This window comes from Drosophila sulfurigaster, chromosome 3 (genome assembly GCF_023558435.1).
Source record: "Drosophila sulfurigaster albostrigata strain 15112-1811.04 chromosome 3, ASM2355843v2, whole genome shotgun sequence".
Lineage (NCBI taxonomy): Eukaryota > Metazoa > Arthropoda > Insecta > Diptera > Drosophilidae > Drosophila > Drosophila sulfurigaster.
This window is the reverse complement of record NC_084883.1, coordinates 18,958,456-18,976,634: the sequence shown is the minus strand read 5'-3', so window position 1 is coordinate 18,976,634 and position 18,179 is coordinate 18,958,456. Positions and strand designations below refer to the sequence as shown.

Below are 18,179 nucleotides of genomic sequence, written 5' to 3'. Positions count from 1 at the left end.
CGGACCATCAGCACAAGAGGCTTTTCCGGCTCCTGCTTTTTTTCTGCTTTTCATTTTGCTTTTCATTTCTTTTGCTGTGAGACACTTTCAAAAGGCAACTCCTTTTTGCAAAAGGAGTCAAAAGACGTTGACCGCTTGCTGCATCATTGAATATAAAATACACTAACAGACTAACTACACTACACTACACAATTCCACTTGTTTTTGTGTATGTGTCTGTATGTCCACTTCAATTAAAAAGACTTTCACCCGTTGTGCAAAAACGGAGGCTAAAAGACTTGAAAAACACTTCCGCCTTACTTTTGCAATCCTTTCTTCTACTTTAGTGCTGGCTGCGCTTTGGTAAACGTTTGCAATTGCTTTGAAATTGCGCAGACGTGCCGTGCAGAGCCAAACCAAGTCAAGGCGAGCCACGTCACAGACAGAGCAAGAAAAAAGTGTCTACCTTCAGTCCAAGCGACGGCCATTGCAGCACAACACTTCCGCTTCCGTCTCGTTTCGTCCATGTGTGTGTGTGTGTGTGTGTGTGGAAGTAAAATCAATTCAAAGCCTGCCACGCTGTTGCTATACTACATACTGCTTCTCAATTGCCCTTTTTTGTCATCAGCATCAACATCAACGCTTCCTCATCGTCATCATCAGCTCCTTCATTGCCATTGACATTGCCATTGCCACTGTCATTGCCTTTTCAATTCGCATTCACCTTTCCCCTCTTCATGACCATTCCCATTCCCATCATCTCTCAATTGTCGACCCTTTTGCTTGTCCAGCCAAGTCAGTTGGAAATATGTCGCCAATGTCTTCCTCAATCGAAATGGCCAAGCGACAAACCCTTTTCGCTATGTCCTGTCCCGTCTTAAAACAAGAACTTGACCGTTTCTTTCTTTCTTTCTTTGTGGTACACTCCTAGCATGGAGTTTTCAAGTGCTTTACAATGAATGCTTTAATAGAGTAAATATAAATAAAATAAACACAAATAGAGCAATTTTAAACCAAACAATTAAAACAGTAACTTTCCATTACTATACCTTGATTCAATAAATAACTTAACATAAACAGCCTATTTACCTTTTGTGTTTAACACAAAAAAAATGTGGTGTCTGTGCTTAAGTGTTACAAAATTTGTAAAATAAAATATCTATTTAAACAACTGTTTCAAGATGAGCTGCCTAATTTTTGCATCAAATGATCAATCCGAGTGCTATAAAAGCCTTGTAACTTTCGCAATCTAATCATTAAGAACTCAACCATGCGTTTTACATTGGCATTAGTGATCGCTCTCGTCAGCTGCCTGGCCGTTGCTAGATGCGCTACCACCGCTGGCTCGTCAACCTCGCCTACAACCGGTTCTTCCACAACGCCAGCGGCAAGCTCCACGACTCCAGCGGCAAGCAGTTCCACGACTCCAGCAGCAAGCTCTTCCACGACTCCAGCAGCAAGCTCTTCCACCAGTCCATCTACAAGTCCTTCCACTAGCCCATCAACAAGTCCTTCCACCAGCTCTTCAACAAGTCCTTCCTCGACCTCATCCACAAGTCCTTCCAGCAGTACCTCAACAAGCACCAGCACCACAGCCGAAACAACTGAGGAACAAAGACTTCAACTCTTAGAAATTCTCGAAATCCTGAGAGAGAGACGTGCCCTAGCAGCCCTTAGGCGTAAACGTGAAGAAGGTGGCTTCAGGCGTGGCCGCTTAGAAGGTGGCTTCCGGCGTCGACGATTTGGCAGAGAGAGGTTCGCCCGTCGCGGTTGATTGACCTGAGCAGCAATCTAAGAATAAAAATTCACTAATAAAAAATGATTTAAATAAAAGATTACTTACAAAAGCATAATAATGTCATTAAATTATTGTATCATATAATTTATTTATAAATCATCCTAATCGAGACACGTTTTCGGTATGTCTTTGCAAATATCTGTTTTGGAATTGCCAAAAAATATTCTTTCATAAATATTTTTGGCATATGTCTTTAAATAATAATTTGCAAAACAAATATATTTAAGTTTGCTAAGCACGCTTCAAATGAGTAAATAGTATCTGACAACAAAGCAATGCAAAAACATCAGAGCCGAACATATATTGAAACAACTGATTTTATTAAAGAACACTTGTGACGTGGACAATTTAGACAATCAATGAATTTGCTATAAAAGACGGACCACTTTCTCAGTCTAATCATTAAGAAACTTCACAATGCGTTTTGCCTTCGTTCTAGTTTTTGCTCTCGTCAGCGGCCCGATCGTTGCTAGATGCGCCGCCGCCACAACAACCCCGACAGGCAGTCCTTCTACTACTCCAACAGCAAGTACTCCCACAACGGCAAGCTCCACCAGTCCAACGACTAGTACTTCCACTAGTCCTACCACTAGTACTTCTACTAGTCCTACCACCAGTACATCCACCACTCCGACAACAAGTACTTCGACTAGTCCTGCCACCAGTTCAACAACGACTTCTACCAGCCCATCCACAAGTACTTCGACCGATACCAGTTCCAGCACCACAAGCACATTGACTAAGGCAGAAAGACGTCGCCTATTGAAAATTATTGCTCGCTTGAGAGCTGAGCGTCGGACTTTGAGAACTCAGCTTCGCAACAAAGCAGTTCGTACAGTCGTAATCCGGAAAACTCGTGTCGTCAAAAAGAAAAGTGGCTGAAGAATTGATGAGAAATCTCTCAAAATCGAAAAATATATTTTCTCGTCCATATAAATAAAATGCAAAATATTCAAGAATAATAACTTTGTTTAATATTTTGTGGGATGTTTGTAGACTTTCTGATTACTTTTTAATGTTGATTACAAAAAGACTACGTAACTTAATCTAATATGTGTCCAACATTTAACTTCACTTTTTGCAATAATTTCTTATAACATTGATGAACACATTTTATTAATAGCTTCTTAATCAGTAGCTTCAAGGATTTTGAGCACCAACATCTAGAGTAAATCCTTTCTCTCAGATTCTGTGAAATCGTCTTAATTGCCTTTAGTAAAACGATTGAGTTTCTGATATTGTCTTAAAAATGAATTCATATATGCAAATATGATAATATTTAGAACAATAATAGAAATTTTCCACTAGCTAAAAACACTTCAGGTAAATTAAACACATTTAAATATTTGCTTTTCATTTCGTCCAAAATGTGTACACACATGTAGTAAATTATATATTTTTAAAATATAACGTCTTATTGATACAACTGATTTTATTTACCAACAATTCAACTTTTTAATGTACATACAAGACAACACAATTTCGCTATAAAAGGCTTGTAACTTTCGCAATCTAATCATTAAGAAGTTTAACCATGCGTTTTACATTGGCTTTAGTGATTGCTCTCGTCAGCTGCCTGGTTGTTGTTAGATGCGCTGACACCGCATCTTCGGATACTTCCGCGACCTCATCAGCAGATCCGAGCACTGGCTCGACTTCTTCAGACACCACTTCTTCAGACTCTACTCCTTCGGACTCTACATCTTCCGACACCAGTTCCTCTGATACCAGTTCCTCTGACAGCAGTTCCTCTGACAGCAGTTCCTCTGACACTAGTTCCTCTGACAGCAGCTCCCCAAACACCACTGAATCTACAGAAGCTGAAAGACTTCAGCTTTTGAAAATCCTCGCGCTCGTGAAAAAACTCAATGCAGAAAAACGTCGTCTTAATCGCGGTTAAAAGTCCTAAACTTTAATCTAGGATCTCTTCCTAAGAGTCCAAATATACAAATTGAATTCAATAAAATTATTAAAATGATAATTACTTGTTTTTTATAATCTCTATATATCTACAAAAATCTATAATCTGAATATAATGATATAGTGCATTTTTCCAAATTTTTTAGAAGACCTTACCTTTACCACAGTTGTTCGTTTCGTCAGCTGCCTGTTTACTCGTTGTTATGTGCGATACCATAGCGATAGTTAAGAGTCTTATCGGACTCTTAACGGATTCTTCCCCGAGTCCTTTAACTCGTATCTTCACCAGTCCGTCAACAAGTACTAATTTTCACTTTTGATTTTAGAAATTATAGAATTTTATTAAATTAAAGGGGATTGTGAAATGTTAAATTTTGCTTTTAATAAGCTGATATTTGTTGGATACTTGGCTGCGGAAGATTCTCTGTCAATCTTCGAATCTATAATGATGCAAATATCTGACATCATTGACAAATTATCTGATATTATTCCAATAAAAGCCAGATTTCACTAATCTAAAACAAATTTAAAAATTTAAATTGGTGAAAGCGTTACAAAAATTACCAGAATATGATCATTGCGTTTGGAGCTCATAGGATTTTGGATTCCTTTAATGTATAGGTCTTATAAAATGCTCAGCCCACACAAACCTTTATGAGTTTCTTACTAACATACGCATTAGCCCCAACCAAAATAAATTTAAAAACCGAGCAATTGTTTTATGTGTACTCATATGTTTCACATGCCTTACAATAATTGCAGTACGTTATGAATAGACCAAACACAAATAAGGGAATCTTTAACTCAAAAATAGTAACTTTCCATTATTACACCTTAATTCTTCAATAAATAAAATAAAGAGTATATATACAATTTGTTTCTAGTAAAAGAAATGTGAAAGCTGTGCTTAAGTATTACAGAATTTAAAAAATATCTCTATTTAAACAACTGTTTTAAGATGAGCTACCTGATTTTTGCCTCAAACGATCAAACCGAGTGCTATAAAAGCCTTGTAACTTTCGCAATCTAATCATTAAGAAACTCAACCATGCGTTTTACATTGGCATTAGTGATCGCTCTCGTCAGCTGCCTGGCCGTTGCTAGATGCGCTACCACCGCTGGCTCAACCTCGCCTACAACCGGTTCTTCCACAACGCCAGCGGCAAGCTCCACGACTCCAGCGGCAAGTAGTTCCACGACTCCAGCAGCAAGCTCTTCCACGACTCCAGCAGCAAGCTCTTCCACGACTCCAGCAGCAAGCTCTTCCACTAGTCCATCTACAAGTCCCTCCACCAGCTCCACAAGTCCTTCCACCAGCCCCTCAACAAGTCCTTCCTCGACTTCATCCACAAGTCCTTCCACCAGTACCTCAACAAGCACCAGCACCACAGCCGAAACAACCGAGGAACAAAGACTGCAACTCCTAGAAATTCTCGAAATCCTGAGAGAGAGACGTGCTCGCCAAGCAGCCCTCAGGCGTGAACGTGAAGAAGGTGGCTTCAGGCGTCGACGATTTGGCAGAGAGAGGTTCGCACTTCGCGGTTGAATGACCTTGGCAACAAGCTAAGGGCCAAAATGGCAGAATCTATTTTCATTACGATTTAAATAAAAGACTACTAACAAAAGCATAATATAGTAATGTCGTTAAATTATTTAATTAATAAATCATTCTAATCGAAACACGTTTTCACTATGATTTGCAAATATATTTTTTGGAATTCTTTCATAAAAAGTTTTGGCATATGTCTTTAAATAATAATTGCAAAACAAATATATTCAAGTTTGCTAAGCACGCTTAAAATGAGTAAACAATATCTGACAACAAAGCAATGCAAAAACGTCAGAACCGAACAGAAAATATAATATATTGAAACAACTGATTTTATTACAGAACACTTGTGACATGGAAAATTTAGACAATCAATGAAAGTGCTACAAAATTAAGACAATCAATGAAATTGCTAGAAAATACGGACAACTCTCTCGGTCTAATCATTAAGAAACTTCACAATGCGTATTGCCTTCGTTTTAGTCTTTACTCTCGCCAGCGACCCAATCGTTGTTAGATGCGCCTCAAGGATTTTGAACCCCAACATGTAGCGTAAATCCTTTCTCTCAGATTCTGGGATATCTTCTTAATTAATTGCAATTATGATAGTAATACAGTTGAACGTTTGCTATTGTTTTCAAAATAAATTCATGTATGCAAATCAGATAATTGCTTGCACAATAATAAAAATTTTCCACTATCTAAAAACACTTCGGGTAAATTAAACACATTTAAATATTTGCTTTTCATTTCGTACAAATTTTGTACAGGCATGTAGTATTACAAAAATTCAAATAGAACGTCTTATTGATACAACTGATTTTATTTACCAACAATTCAACTTTTTAATGTACATACAAGACAACACAATTTCGCTATAAAAGGCTTGTAACTTTCGCAATCTAATCATTAAGAAGTTTAACCATGCGTTTTACATTGGCTTTAGTGATCGCTCTCGTCAGCTGCCTGGTTGTTGTTAGATGCGCTGACACCGCATCTTCGGATACTTCCGCGACCTCATCAGCAGATCCGAGCACTGGCTCGACTTCTTCAGACACCACTTCTTCAGACTCTACTCCTTCGGACTCTACATCTTCCGACACCAGTTCCTCTGATACCAGTTCCTCTGACAGCAGTTCCTCTGACAGCAGTTCCTCTGACACTAGTTCCTCTGACAGCAGCTCCCCAAACACCACTGAATCTACAGAAGCTGAAAGACTTCAGCTTTTGAAAATCCTCGCGCTCGTGAAAAAACTCAAAGCAGAAAAACGCGGTTAATAGTCCTAAACTTTAATCTAGGATCTCTTCCTAAGAGTCCAAATATACAAATTGAATTCAATAAAATTATTAAAATGATAATTACTTGTTTTTTATAATCTCTATATATCTACAAAAATCTATAATCTGAATATAATGATATAGTGCATTTTTCCAAATTTTTTAGAAGACCTTACCTTTACCACAGTTGTTTGTTTCGTCAGCTGCCTGTTTACTCGTTGTTATGTGCGATACCATAGCGATAGTTAAGAGTCTTATCGGACTCTTAACGGATTCTTCCCCGAGTCCTTTAACTCGTATCTTCACCAGTCCGTCAACAAGTACTAATTTTCACTTTTGATTTTAGAAATTATAGAATTTTATTAAATGTTAAATGTTGTGAAATGTTAAATTTTGCTTTTAATAAGCTGATATTTGTTGGATACTTGGCTGCGGAAGATTCTCTGTCAATCTTCGAATCTATAATGATGCAAATATCTGACATCATTGACAAATTATCTGATATTATTCCAATAAAAAGCCAGATTTCAATTAATCTAAAACAAATTTAAAAATTTAAATTGGTGAAAGCGTTACAAAAATTACCAGAATATGATCATTGCGTTTGGAGCTCATAGGATTTTGGATTCCTTTAATGTATAGGTATTATAAAATGCTCAGCCCACACAAACCTTTATGAGTTTCTTACTAACATACGCATTAGCCCCAACCAAAATAAATTTAAAAACCGAGCAATTGTTTTATGTGTACTCATATGTTTCACATGCCTTACAATAATTGCAGTACGTTATGAATAGACCAAACACAAATAAGGGAATCTTTAACTCAAAAATAGTAACTTTCCATTATTACACCTTAATTCTTCAATAAATAAAATAAAGAGTATATATACAATTTGTTTCTAGTAAAAGAAATGTGAAAGCTGTGCTTAAGTATTACAGAATTTAAAAAATATCTCTATTTAAACAACTGTTTTAAGATGAGCTACCTGATTTTTGCCTCAAACGATCAAACCGAGTGCTATAAAAGCCTTGTAACTTTCGCAATCTAATCATTAAGAAACTCAACCATGCGTTTTACATTGGCATTAGTGATCGCTCTCGTCAGCTGCCTGGCCGTTGCTAGATGCGCTACCACCGCTGGCTCAACCTCGCCTACAACCGGTTCTTCCACAACGCCAGCGGCAAGCTCCACGACTCCAGCGGCAAGTAGTTCCACGACTCCAGCAGCAAGCTCTTCCACGACTCCAGCAGCAAGCTCTTCCACTAGTCCATCTACAAGTCCCTCCACCAGCTCCACAAGTCCTTCCACCAGCCCCTCAACAAGTCCTTCCTCGACTTCATCCACAAGTCCTTCCACCAGTACCTCAACAAGCACCAGCACCACAGCCGAAACAACCGAGGAACAAAGACTGCAACTCCTAGAAATTCTCGAAATCCTGAGAGAGAGACGTGCTCGCCAAGCAGCCCTCAGGCGTGAACGTGAAGAAGGTGGCTTCAGGCGTCGACGATTTGGCAGAGAGAGGTTCGCACTTCGCGGTTGATTGACCTTGGCAACAAGCTAAGGGCCAAAATGGCAGAATCTATTTTCATTACGATTTAAATAAAAGACTACTAACAAAAGCATAATATAGTAATGTCATCAAATTATTTAATTAATAAATCATTCTAATCGAAACACGTTTTCACTATGATTTGCAAATATATTTTTTGGAATTCTTTCATAAAAAGTTTTGGCATATGTCTTTAAATAATAATTGCAAAACAAATATATTCAAGTTTGCTAAGCACGCTTAAAATGAGTAAACAATATCTGACAACAAAGCAATGCAAAAACGTCAGAACCGAACAGAAAATATAATATATTGAAACAACTGATTTTATTACAGAACACTTGTGACATGGAAAATTTAGACAATCAATGAAAGTGCTACAAAATTAAGACAATCAATGAAATTGCTAGAAAATACGGACAACTCTCTCGGTCTAATCATTAAGAAACTTCACAATGCGTATTGCCTTCGTTTTAGTCTTTACTCTCGCCAGCGACCCAATCGTTGTTAGATGCGCCTCAAGGATTTTGAAAACCAACATGTAGCGTAAATCCTTTCTCTCAGATTCTGGGATATCTTCTTAATTAATTGCAATTATGATAGTAATACAGTTGAACGTTTGCTATTGTTTTCAAAATAAATTCATGTATGCAAATCAGATAATTGCTTGCACAATAATACAAATTTTCCACTATCTAAAAACACTTTAGGTAAATTAAACACATTTAAATATTTGCTTTTCATTTCGTACAAATTTTGTACAGGCATGTAGTATTACATAAATTCAAATAGAACGTCTTATTGATACAACTGATTTTATTTACCAACAATTCAACTTTTTAATGTACATACAAGACAACACAATTTCGCTATAAAAGGCTTGTAACTTTCGCAATCTAATCATTAAGAAGTTTAACCATGCGTTTTACATTGGCTTTAGTGATCGCTCTCGTCAGCTGCCTGGTTGTTGTTAGATGCGCTGACACCGCCTCTTCGGATTCATCAGCAGATCCTAGCACTGGCTCGACTTCTTCAGACACCACTTCTTCAGACTCTACTCCTTCGGACTCCCCATCTTCCGACACCAGTTCCTCTGATACCAGTTCCTCTGACAGCAGTTCCTCTGACACTAGTTCCTCTGACAGCAGCTCCCCAAACACCACTGAATCTACAGAAGCTGAAAGACTTCAGCTTTTGAAAATCCTCGCGCTCGTGAAAAAACTCAAAGCAGAAAAACGCGGTTAATAGTCCTAAACTTTAATCTAGGATCTCTTCCTAAGAGTCCAAATATACAAATTGAATTCAATAAAATTATTAAAATGATAATTACTTGTTTTTTATAATCTCTATATATCTACAAAAATCTATAATCTGAATATAATGATATAGTGCATTTTTCCAAATTTTTTAGAAGACCTTACCTTTACCACAGTTGTTTGTTTCGTCAGCTGCCTGTTTACTCGTTGTTATGTGCGATACCATAGCGATAGTTAAGAGTCTTATCGGACTCTCCGCTTTCACATTGGTGTGGTTGTAAACAATCGTCTTAATCGCGGTTACTAGGCCTAGACTTTAAACTAGGTTCTCTTTTTTTAAGACTCAAAATATGTAATTTGAGTTCAATAAAATGATATAAATAGTAATTATTACATGGTATTATTATAAATGCATAAAGAATCTTCTGAGATTTGTAAGGTAAATTATAATACATTCATTTGATAGATTTTCGACAATTTCATATGTTTTTAAGCAAAGATGAGTAAACAATTTCTGGCAGCAAAGCAACGAAAAAAAAGTAAGAAGCTACTCTCGTGCTTGACTGTACGATGCCCGCTTCCTATTGTCAATAAAGGCAATACAGTGAGGTACTATTATAATATCGGTATAATAATACCGAAGAATTAATTAAATATACCGAAGACTTTATTTGATATATCGATATACTTATGTTTGTTAGTATTTTATTGCGCTATATATTCAATCTTTTTCACTTGCCCAAAATCTAAAGACAAACTTTATCTGCGGTCAGCAAAAACAAGTGCTGTCGAGAAATTATTGCTTTATCTATTATAGTCTGTGAGATCTTGTCTTCATAAGAATGGACGGACAGACAGACGGAGAAATGGACAGATGAACATGTTTACTTCGTCTCTTCTGTTGGTGCTGATCTAAAATGTATATACTTTATTCAGTCGAAGATGCCTCATTCTAAATGTTACATACATTTTCTAAAGGCACAAATTTAAAATACACTTCTACCCTATTGCTAAAGTCAAAAGTACCTTCCTGTAGTAGTTCCTCTAACATAATCACCATAATTTATTCAAAGGCCCTATACCAACCGCTTTTTAAAATGTTCAAATACGTTCGCAGTCCTGCGTATATATGGAAAGGTTCAGCATTCTCCTGAAAAGGATCGTTCGTTGCAGTTGAACGACCAACACACGGAGCCAAAATAAACAAATTGATTTGAATAAAATTTTAATAATGAATTTATACTAATATAAAATCTATGCATCTATACAGATCTGCATTCTTTTCTTCAATTTCTGTCTACATTGGTCTGAGGTTTTATATTGCTACATACATACGTAGTAAATATACGTGATAAAAACTCAGATGATGATTGATATGAAATATAATGGTGATACTTCTAACAGTGTACATTATTGCTTTCTATGTATGTTCTGTAAAATTAAAACAAGAAGAACGCTGTCATTGTGAGTGTATTAGATCCTTTACATTTACATACGTTTTTCTAAATCTGTTCATATTTAATACTCCAATATTCCGATCATATTCAAGAGCTCAACAGATTGGAAGAAGTGCCTATGCTTGACCGTTTTATAAAGACTGTTGACCTCGGCCACCTGAATCTTGACGTTCTTTAGGGGGTGTTGTCGTCATGGATCGCACAACCTTGCTACAGGCTAAATGGGCTCGAGATGAAACAACGCTCGTCTGCCAAAAGATTGGAGTTGTATGAATTCAACGCACACGATAAGCATTGTATGAGCTTACGAGTACCAGAACATGGCGTTGCTTCACGTTTCATTAAAAGTGTGTAATTACCAAATAACTAAGCTCTTACCTAAAATTATAGTATTATTTCAATTACGGAATATTCCTAACATGCGCAACATATGTTTCAAAATGTAAATAAATTGAAGACACGCGAAACCAATCCTATTGTATTATGTCCTGTGATTTTTTTAATATATCAACAAATCTCTATTGAAACAGCTGGTTATAGAAACATTTTTCTTTTTGATGATCATCGAATTTTGCTATATAAGTCTGCCAACTTCCTCAATACAATTATTAAACAGCGTAACAATGCGTTTTGCCCTCGTTTTCGTTTTTGCGCTTATCAGCGGCCCAATCTTTGTTAGATGCGCCTCAACGGATACTACTGGGGGCACAACAGGCTCAACGGGTTCTACCGGCAGCACAACGGGTTCTACTGGCAGCACAACGGGTACTACTGGTAGCTCAACAGGCAGCACAACGGGTTCTACTGGCAGCACAACGGGTTCTACTGGCAGCACAACGGGTACTACCGGCAGCTCAACAGGTACTACTGGAAGCTCAACGGGTACTACAGGCAGCTCTACGGGCACTACCGGTAGCTCAACATCGACCCCAGCAGGCAGCTCAACATCCACATCGTCAAGTACCCCAGCAGCTAGTTCTTCCACCAGCACTTCCTCCAGTCCTTCTACCACCCCATCCACAAATACTTCTTCTTCCGATACCAGTTCCAGTACCACAAACGATTCAGCGGAAGTCGAAAGACTTCGCCTATTGGAAATACTTGATCGTCTGAAAGCTCAGCGTCGCCGTATGAGAAACGAGCTTCGCAAATCAAGAGCTCGTGCAGCCGCGATCCGAAGAAGGCGCAATGCTGCGACTAATAGGCGCCAACGCCAACGCAGAGGTAGGATCAATCGCCGTGGATAAGGGATTCAGTAAGGGCGCTCAATATAGATAATATTATATTAATAAAATGTATTAATAATGCAAGCATAATTATTGTTGTTTTTAATCAATTGCTTACCGATCTACATAATATTATGGCAATCTGCCGATAAATATGCAATATATTTAACTCTTCCATATTTTAAGAGTACACATAAATGTAAAACTTAGTTAACCTGAAGTGCGATCTTAATTATAATGTTGTTGCTATGTTAATAAAAATTGACTGACTAAGTAAGCAACAGGCAAATGAGCTGACCATGAGATATCCGCTACCTATATTCAATTAAATTTTAATAGTGCATAGGTTAAATTATCTTTTAAATATACCAAATTTGTATACCAAAAAATATACAAAAATTTACCATAGATGTTCAAATATACCAGATTTTCAACCAACTTAATTAATGGCTTCATTGTCAATTATTTCTTCAATATCTTCTAAGTTTTTATCCGATTGCAACCTCATTTTCATTGTTGTGCCAAAAATATGTTTACCATTCTTTAAAAAATCTAAATAAATCTAAAACAAACATGATCAATTTTGTCATGCTTATAAAATCTTTTAATCTTTGCTCAACATTTCTACGATCATATGAGGACCTGAATACGGCGTGCTTCATGTTTCATATAAAGTGTACAGCTAATTAAAGCTCAGTACCTACTTTAAAATGTAGTCTTCTCTAAATTATGGAATATTCCTAGAATGCGCAACATATGTTTTCAAATATTTGCTTTCTACAAAAATTAAAGCCACCCAAAACAAATCCACGTTTCAACACAGACAAAACGTAATATCACACAAAAGATTTCCATTTGCCATTCAAGCACTTCACTAAGTAAGCACTAAGTAAACAATTTCATTATATAGAACACAAGTTATTATTATTGTATGTCCCTGTGATTTTTTTAATAAATCAACAAATCTCTATTGAAACAGCTGGTTATAGTAGGATCGTTCTCTTATTGAGCATCGAATTTTGCTATATAAGTCTGCCAACTTCTTCAATTCAATTATTAAGAAGCTTAACAATGCGCTTTGCCTTCGTTTTAGTTTTTGCTCTCATCAGCGGCCCAATGGTTGCTAGATGCGCCGCAACGGATACTACCGGCACAACGGGTACTACCGGCAGCACAACGGGTACTACCGGCACAACGGGTACTACCGGCAGCACAACGGGTACTACCGGCACAACGGGTACTACCGGCAGCACAACGGGTACTACAGGTAGCACAACGGGTACTACAGGCAGCACAACGGGTACTACTGGAAGCACAACGGGTACTACAGGCAGCACAACGGGTACTACCGGCAGCTCCACGGATACTACTGGAAGCTCAACATCTACGTCGTCAGGCACCCCGGCAGCCAGTTCGTCCACCAGTCCATCAACAACTACTTCGACTAGTCCTTCCAGCAGCCCATCATCGACTACTTCCACAAGTACTCCTTCCGACACCAGCTCCAGCACTACTACCGATTCGGAGGAAGCCGAAAGACTTCGCGAAAGAATTAGGCGCTTGAGAGCCGAACGTCGCCGATTGAGAAAAGAGCTTCGTAAGTCTAGAGCTCGTACAGCCGCGATCCGAAGAAGGCGCAACGCTGCGGCTAATAGGCGTCAACGCCAACGCGCAAACAGGATCAATCGCCGTGGTTGAAGTATCCAGTGAAGAGTCTCAATTTAGATAATTTCAAATTAATAAAATATAAATATTGCAAACATAATAATCATAGTTATATACTGGCTATTAGCATACAAAAGTATTATAACTTTGTGCCGGCGGGAAATGTATGTAACAGGCAGAAGGAGACCCCATAAAGTATATATATTAATAATCAGCGTCAACGCCTAAGTCAATAATGCCATGTAAGCCCGTATAAAAACGGAGACTATAAGCATTGTTCCGGTATTCACTTTTAGTTTTCGTTTTGAAAACGACAACGAAAGAATTGGTGCTCCCGTTTTCACTTTCATACGCCATACTTTTGATGGAATGAAAAAGCAAGTTAAAAATACTTGTATAATGAAACGGATGGCATTAAATTTGTTGAAGTTAAGTAAAATATGTTTTATAAAAATTAATTTTTTTTAATTTAATTACTTAGTGCTAAAATATTATAAAAAAAAAAATTCTTGAAATCACCGGAATGAAATCCATTAAAAAGGTGGCATCCCCATTTTTTTGTGGGAAACAGCTGATTCCCGTTCAACTCTGATTTCGTTTCAACGGCTTTTTAAAAATGTGAGTAAAAAAGTTTATTTTTTATCAAAAACAAAATTACTAATATATTGTTTGCAGGGGACAACACAAATCAACATTGCAGGATGAAATTATTCTCAATTTTATGCAGGCTAACGAAAGTCTGGCGCGTGGATTCGCCAAAGGCGATCGTGTGGCTGCAGAAGCTAAGTGGAGCGAGCTTGTCGGTGCCTTGAACGCAATTGGGCCTCCAATTAAAGATGTTGCGGGATGGAAAAAGGTATGAGTATCCCCAGAATTATGACAAACTAATATATTATAATAATATATTCCAGGTTTGGTGCGATTGGAAGGACAATATTCGCAAGAAAATTTCAAAAAAAAAAAGGCAGAGGTCAGGGCTACGGGCGGGGGTCCTTACTCCCAGCAATCGGTGACAGCCATGGAGGAGGACGTGGCGAAGCTCTGCGGGCTTTTTAAGATGGTCGAGGGAGTTGGTGCTCCAGCATATGGAGCACCAACCACCATGGTAGAAAAAGAGGTGGCTAACGAAAAAGCTGAGGAGATAGCCACAGAGGAGTTGGAGGAACCGATGCGAAAGCGTCGCCGCACAGCTGCAGAATTTGATTTGCAAAGTCTATGCCTAGCTCAATTAGTCGAAATGAATACAATTAATTTAACAATGACTGAGCATTTCCAAAAAATGAGAAGTCTTCAACAAGAAGACTTAAATTTAAAAAAGGAGCTACTTCCAAAGTTTCATCAAATTTTAAAAAAAATTTATGAATAAATACATTTAAATAACTGCAATGAATAATTTGTTTATTTATGTATTACATCTTAGTTGCTTAAATTTTCTTAAGTCAAATAACTTTGACTTTAAAAGGGGCATTTTTTCCCGTTGTTTGCTTCTGACCAAAACACAAATCAGCTGGTTCGGCAGCAAGAAATTATGAGAAATGAAACGTTCCGACACCAAACCGATAACTAAAAACTCGTGCAAACCGGAGCACCTAAAAACGAAAATCTCGGTTTTGGTCCCAAAATATATAATTTATTTCGAAAGTTCCTTGTTATGTTTGAATGCAGATCAAGTTTGTTTCTAATTTTTACCACGCCTACTTCCGCAGTCGAAAATCGACAAAAATCGAAAGAGCAAAGAAATACTTCTGTATGGTAAATAACGTCTACTGCCATCGGGTCTTAGCTGATTGCCAATTTCAATAAAAGCAAAATAGTGAAGATGTGGTATTGTCTAAAATATACCGCAAATACTACTGCATTTTTAGACCCTTGACTTTTAATCTTCCCAAATATATATACCTATTGTGCCTATTGATTTGATTGACCGTATATTAAACATGTGGGCATCCCTGTAAGGATGTTGTGATCATGGATTTCACAGGTCGTCCTGGGATAACTAGCGCAAATATATATATATTCTATATGAGCCCAAAAAACGAACACCTGCCTGCGATTAGAGACGCGTGTAATCTACGTACGTCAATGTACATATGTATATTGACGGGAGCTTACGAGTATCTGAATACTAATAACTGACCACTTACTTAAAAATTTGGTCTTATTTTAATTACAGAATATTCCTAAATGCGAAACATATGTTATGTTTCCAAATATTTACTTTGTAAATAAATTGAAGACACGCGAAACCAATCCTATTGTATTATATCTCTGTGATTTTTTCAATAGATCAACAAATCTTTATTGAAACAACTGGTTGGAGAGACATCTTTCCTTTTGGTGAGCATCGAATTTTGCTATATAAGCCTGCCAACTTCCTCAATCTAATTATTAGACAGCGTAACAATGCGTTTTGCCCTCGTTTTGGTTTTTGCGCTTATCAGCGGCCCGATCTTCGTTAGATGCGTCTCAACAGATACTACCGCACAGTGGTTCCGCCCATAGGCCAAAAATAAAAAAGTCATAACAACAAAAATTTACAAAAAGTAAACAAATCGTTACTAAAATGTCCAAGCTTCTTCATTGCAAACTAGATTTTTCTGGAAATTTAACGGGACATTCTAAAATAGAATGCAAAGTGTGAACACGTCTTCAATTTTGCTGCAGCAACTGCGTTTAGTGGGCTTTTTGTCAAAACAAAAGTGAAGTTCAAAGTGGTCGGACGTTCGTAAAAATTCACCAAATTGAAATATTTAAAAAGGGTATTAAAGTTGAAGATATTTACTTTTACAAGATCTTTTACTGAAATTAATTTGAATTATTAATTATTTGTTATTGTTTAATTTTAATTAATACTAATTTTCAGTGAATTGTGATCGTCATTATCTCTGTTTAAGTAGATTTTTAGGTATGTTCCCCCCCGATTCCCCCTTTATGAGTGATATCAGTGCATTTGCCAATGTTTTCAGGTAATAAAAATGTTAAGTTCAGGTGCAGATTTTGGCAGATGTGTATATACTCATTAATAAACTCAAGCTATCTTACTGTTTTCAAGGTCAAATTTGCGACGCAATCTGCTGCTCCTTCTTTGCCTTTGTGATGTTTTTTTTGTGTTTGTGGACAATTTTACATATTCTTTTTTCGCTTATTTTTATATTATCATTTTTATTGGCGCTTTATAACTACGAGCTTTTACGCATGTACATCTTTTGATCTTTGGTGCACAGAAGAGGGCACGAATGCAGAAAAAACTCGATAAGTAATTAGTTTAGTAGAAGAAAGCAGAAAGGTAATTTAAATAGTCTTATACATATCTTGGATGCTAATAATCAAATTTTAGCACTGTAACTCCACCGGAAGTATTTTGGCGCACTATCGGCATATAAGCCATACTAAGGTTGTATGGGAGCTATAGGATATAGTATTCCGATCTAGACAATTTTTTTACTATATATACAAAATATTTTTATAGAATTTTGGGCAAAATTTCGTAGCAATATAACATCTAGAAGTATTTTTGGCCGCAACTCCCATACTGGCGGAACCACAGTGTACCGGGGGCTCAACTGATACGACCGGCAGCACAACGGGTTCTACTGGCAGCTCAACAGGTACTACCGGCAGCTCGACTGGTACTACCGGTAGCTCAACGGGTACCACCGGTAGTTCAACAGGAAGCTCAACGGGTGCTACAGGCAGCTCGACTGGTACTACCGGTAGCTTAACAGGTACCAACAGGCAGCTCAACGGATACTGCCGGTAGCTCGACAGGCAGCTCAACATCGACAAGCACCCCAGCAGCTAGTTCTTCCACCAGTACTTCCTCCAGTCCTTCTACCACCCCATCCACAAATACTTCTTCTTCCGATACCAGTTCCAGTACCACAAACGATTCAGCGGAAGTCGAAAGACTTCGCCTATTGGAAATACTTGATCGTCTGAAAGCTCAGCGTCGCCGTATGAGAAACGAGCTTCGCAAATCAAGAGATCCGAAGAAGGCGCAATGCTGCGGCTAATAGGCGCCAACGCAGAGGTAGGATCAATCGCCGCGGTTGAAGGATTCAGTGAATATATATGTATTCAATATATGTAGATAGTTTTAAATTAAAAGGATATAAATTTTTTAGGCATAATAATCGTGTATTTTTTCAAAGTGTATAATTTATTATTTACTCAGCACCTACTTTAAAAATAGTCTTCTTTTAATTGCGGAATTTTCATAGCATTCGCAACATATGTTTTAAAATATTTGCTTTCTAAAAATATTGAAGCCACGCAAAGCAAATCCATACTTTAACACAAACATAGAAACACAATAGATTTTCGCCATTTTAGCACTTCTCCGCTGAGTAAACAATTTCAGTAAATAGCACATAAATTATTGTATTCTGTCAAGGCGATTTTGTAAGAAGATCAACAACTCAGTATTGAAACAACTGGTTATAGTGACATCTTTCTTGTTGATGAGCATTGAATTTTGGTATATAAGTCTGCCAACTTTC

At 37.4% G+C, this 18,179-nt stretch overlaps 3 protein-coding genes across 3 annotated transcripts; all 3 read left to right on the top strand.

Annotated features, from left to right (window-relative positions):
* Positions 1-2,191: 2,191 nt before the first annotated feature.
* Positions 2,192-2,739, top strand: LOC133844804 (uncharacterized). The gene has a single exon (XM_062279067.1). The coding sequence runs from the start codon at positions 2,195-2,197 to the stop codon at positions 2,657-2,659; it is 465 nt and encodes a 154-aa protein (XP_062135051.1). The 5' UTR covers positions 2,192-2,194; the 3' UTR covers positions 2,660-2,739.
* An 8,649-nt stretch (positions 2,740-11,388) lies between these two features.
* On the top strand, positions 11,389-17,833 carry LOC133844767 (uncharacterized). Its single transcript, XM_062279017.1, has 2 exons — positions 11,389-12,013; positions 17,711-17,833. The coding sequence occupies exons 1-2, from the start codon at positions 11,413-11,415 to the stop codon at positions 17,731-17,733; spliced, it is 624 nt and encodes a 207-aa protein (XP_062135001.1). The 5' UTR covers positions 11,389-11,412; the 3' UTR covers positions 17,734-17,833.
* Positions 13,069-13,771, top strand: LOC133844942 (uncharacterized). The gene has a single exon (XM_062279235.1). The coding sequence runs from the start codon at positions 13,087-13,089 to the stop codon at positions 13,711-13,713; it is 627 nt and encodes a 208-aa protein (XP_062135219.1). The 5' UTR covers positions 13,069-13,086; the 3' UTR covers positions 13,714-13,771.
* Positions 17,834-18,179: the final 346 nt, after the last annotated feature.

What these genes read in the sequence shown, in the direction of transcription:
- LOC133844942 (XM_062279235.1), top strand. Translation starts at nt 13,087, where the DNA reads ATGCGCTTTGCCTTCGTTTTAGTTTTTGCTCTCATCAGCGGCCCAATG.
- LOC133844767 (XM_062279017.1), top strand. Translation starts at nt 11,413, where the DNA reads ATGCGTTTTGCCCTCGTTTTCGTTTTTGCGCTTATCAGCGGCCCAATC. An exon ending in GCGCCAACGCCAACGCAGAG is followed by an intron (nt 12,014 to 17,710) that starts GTAGGATCAATC and finishes GCCAACGCAGAG; the next exon opens with GTAGGATCAATCGCCGCGGT.
- LOC133844804 (XM_062279067.1), top strand. Translation starts at nt 2,195, where the DNA reads ATGCGTTTTGCCTTCGTTCTAGTTTTTGCTCTCGTCAGCGGCCCGATC.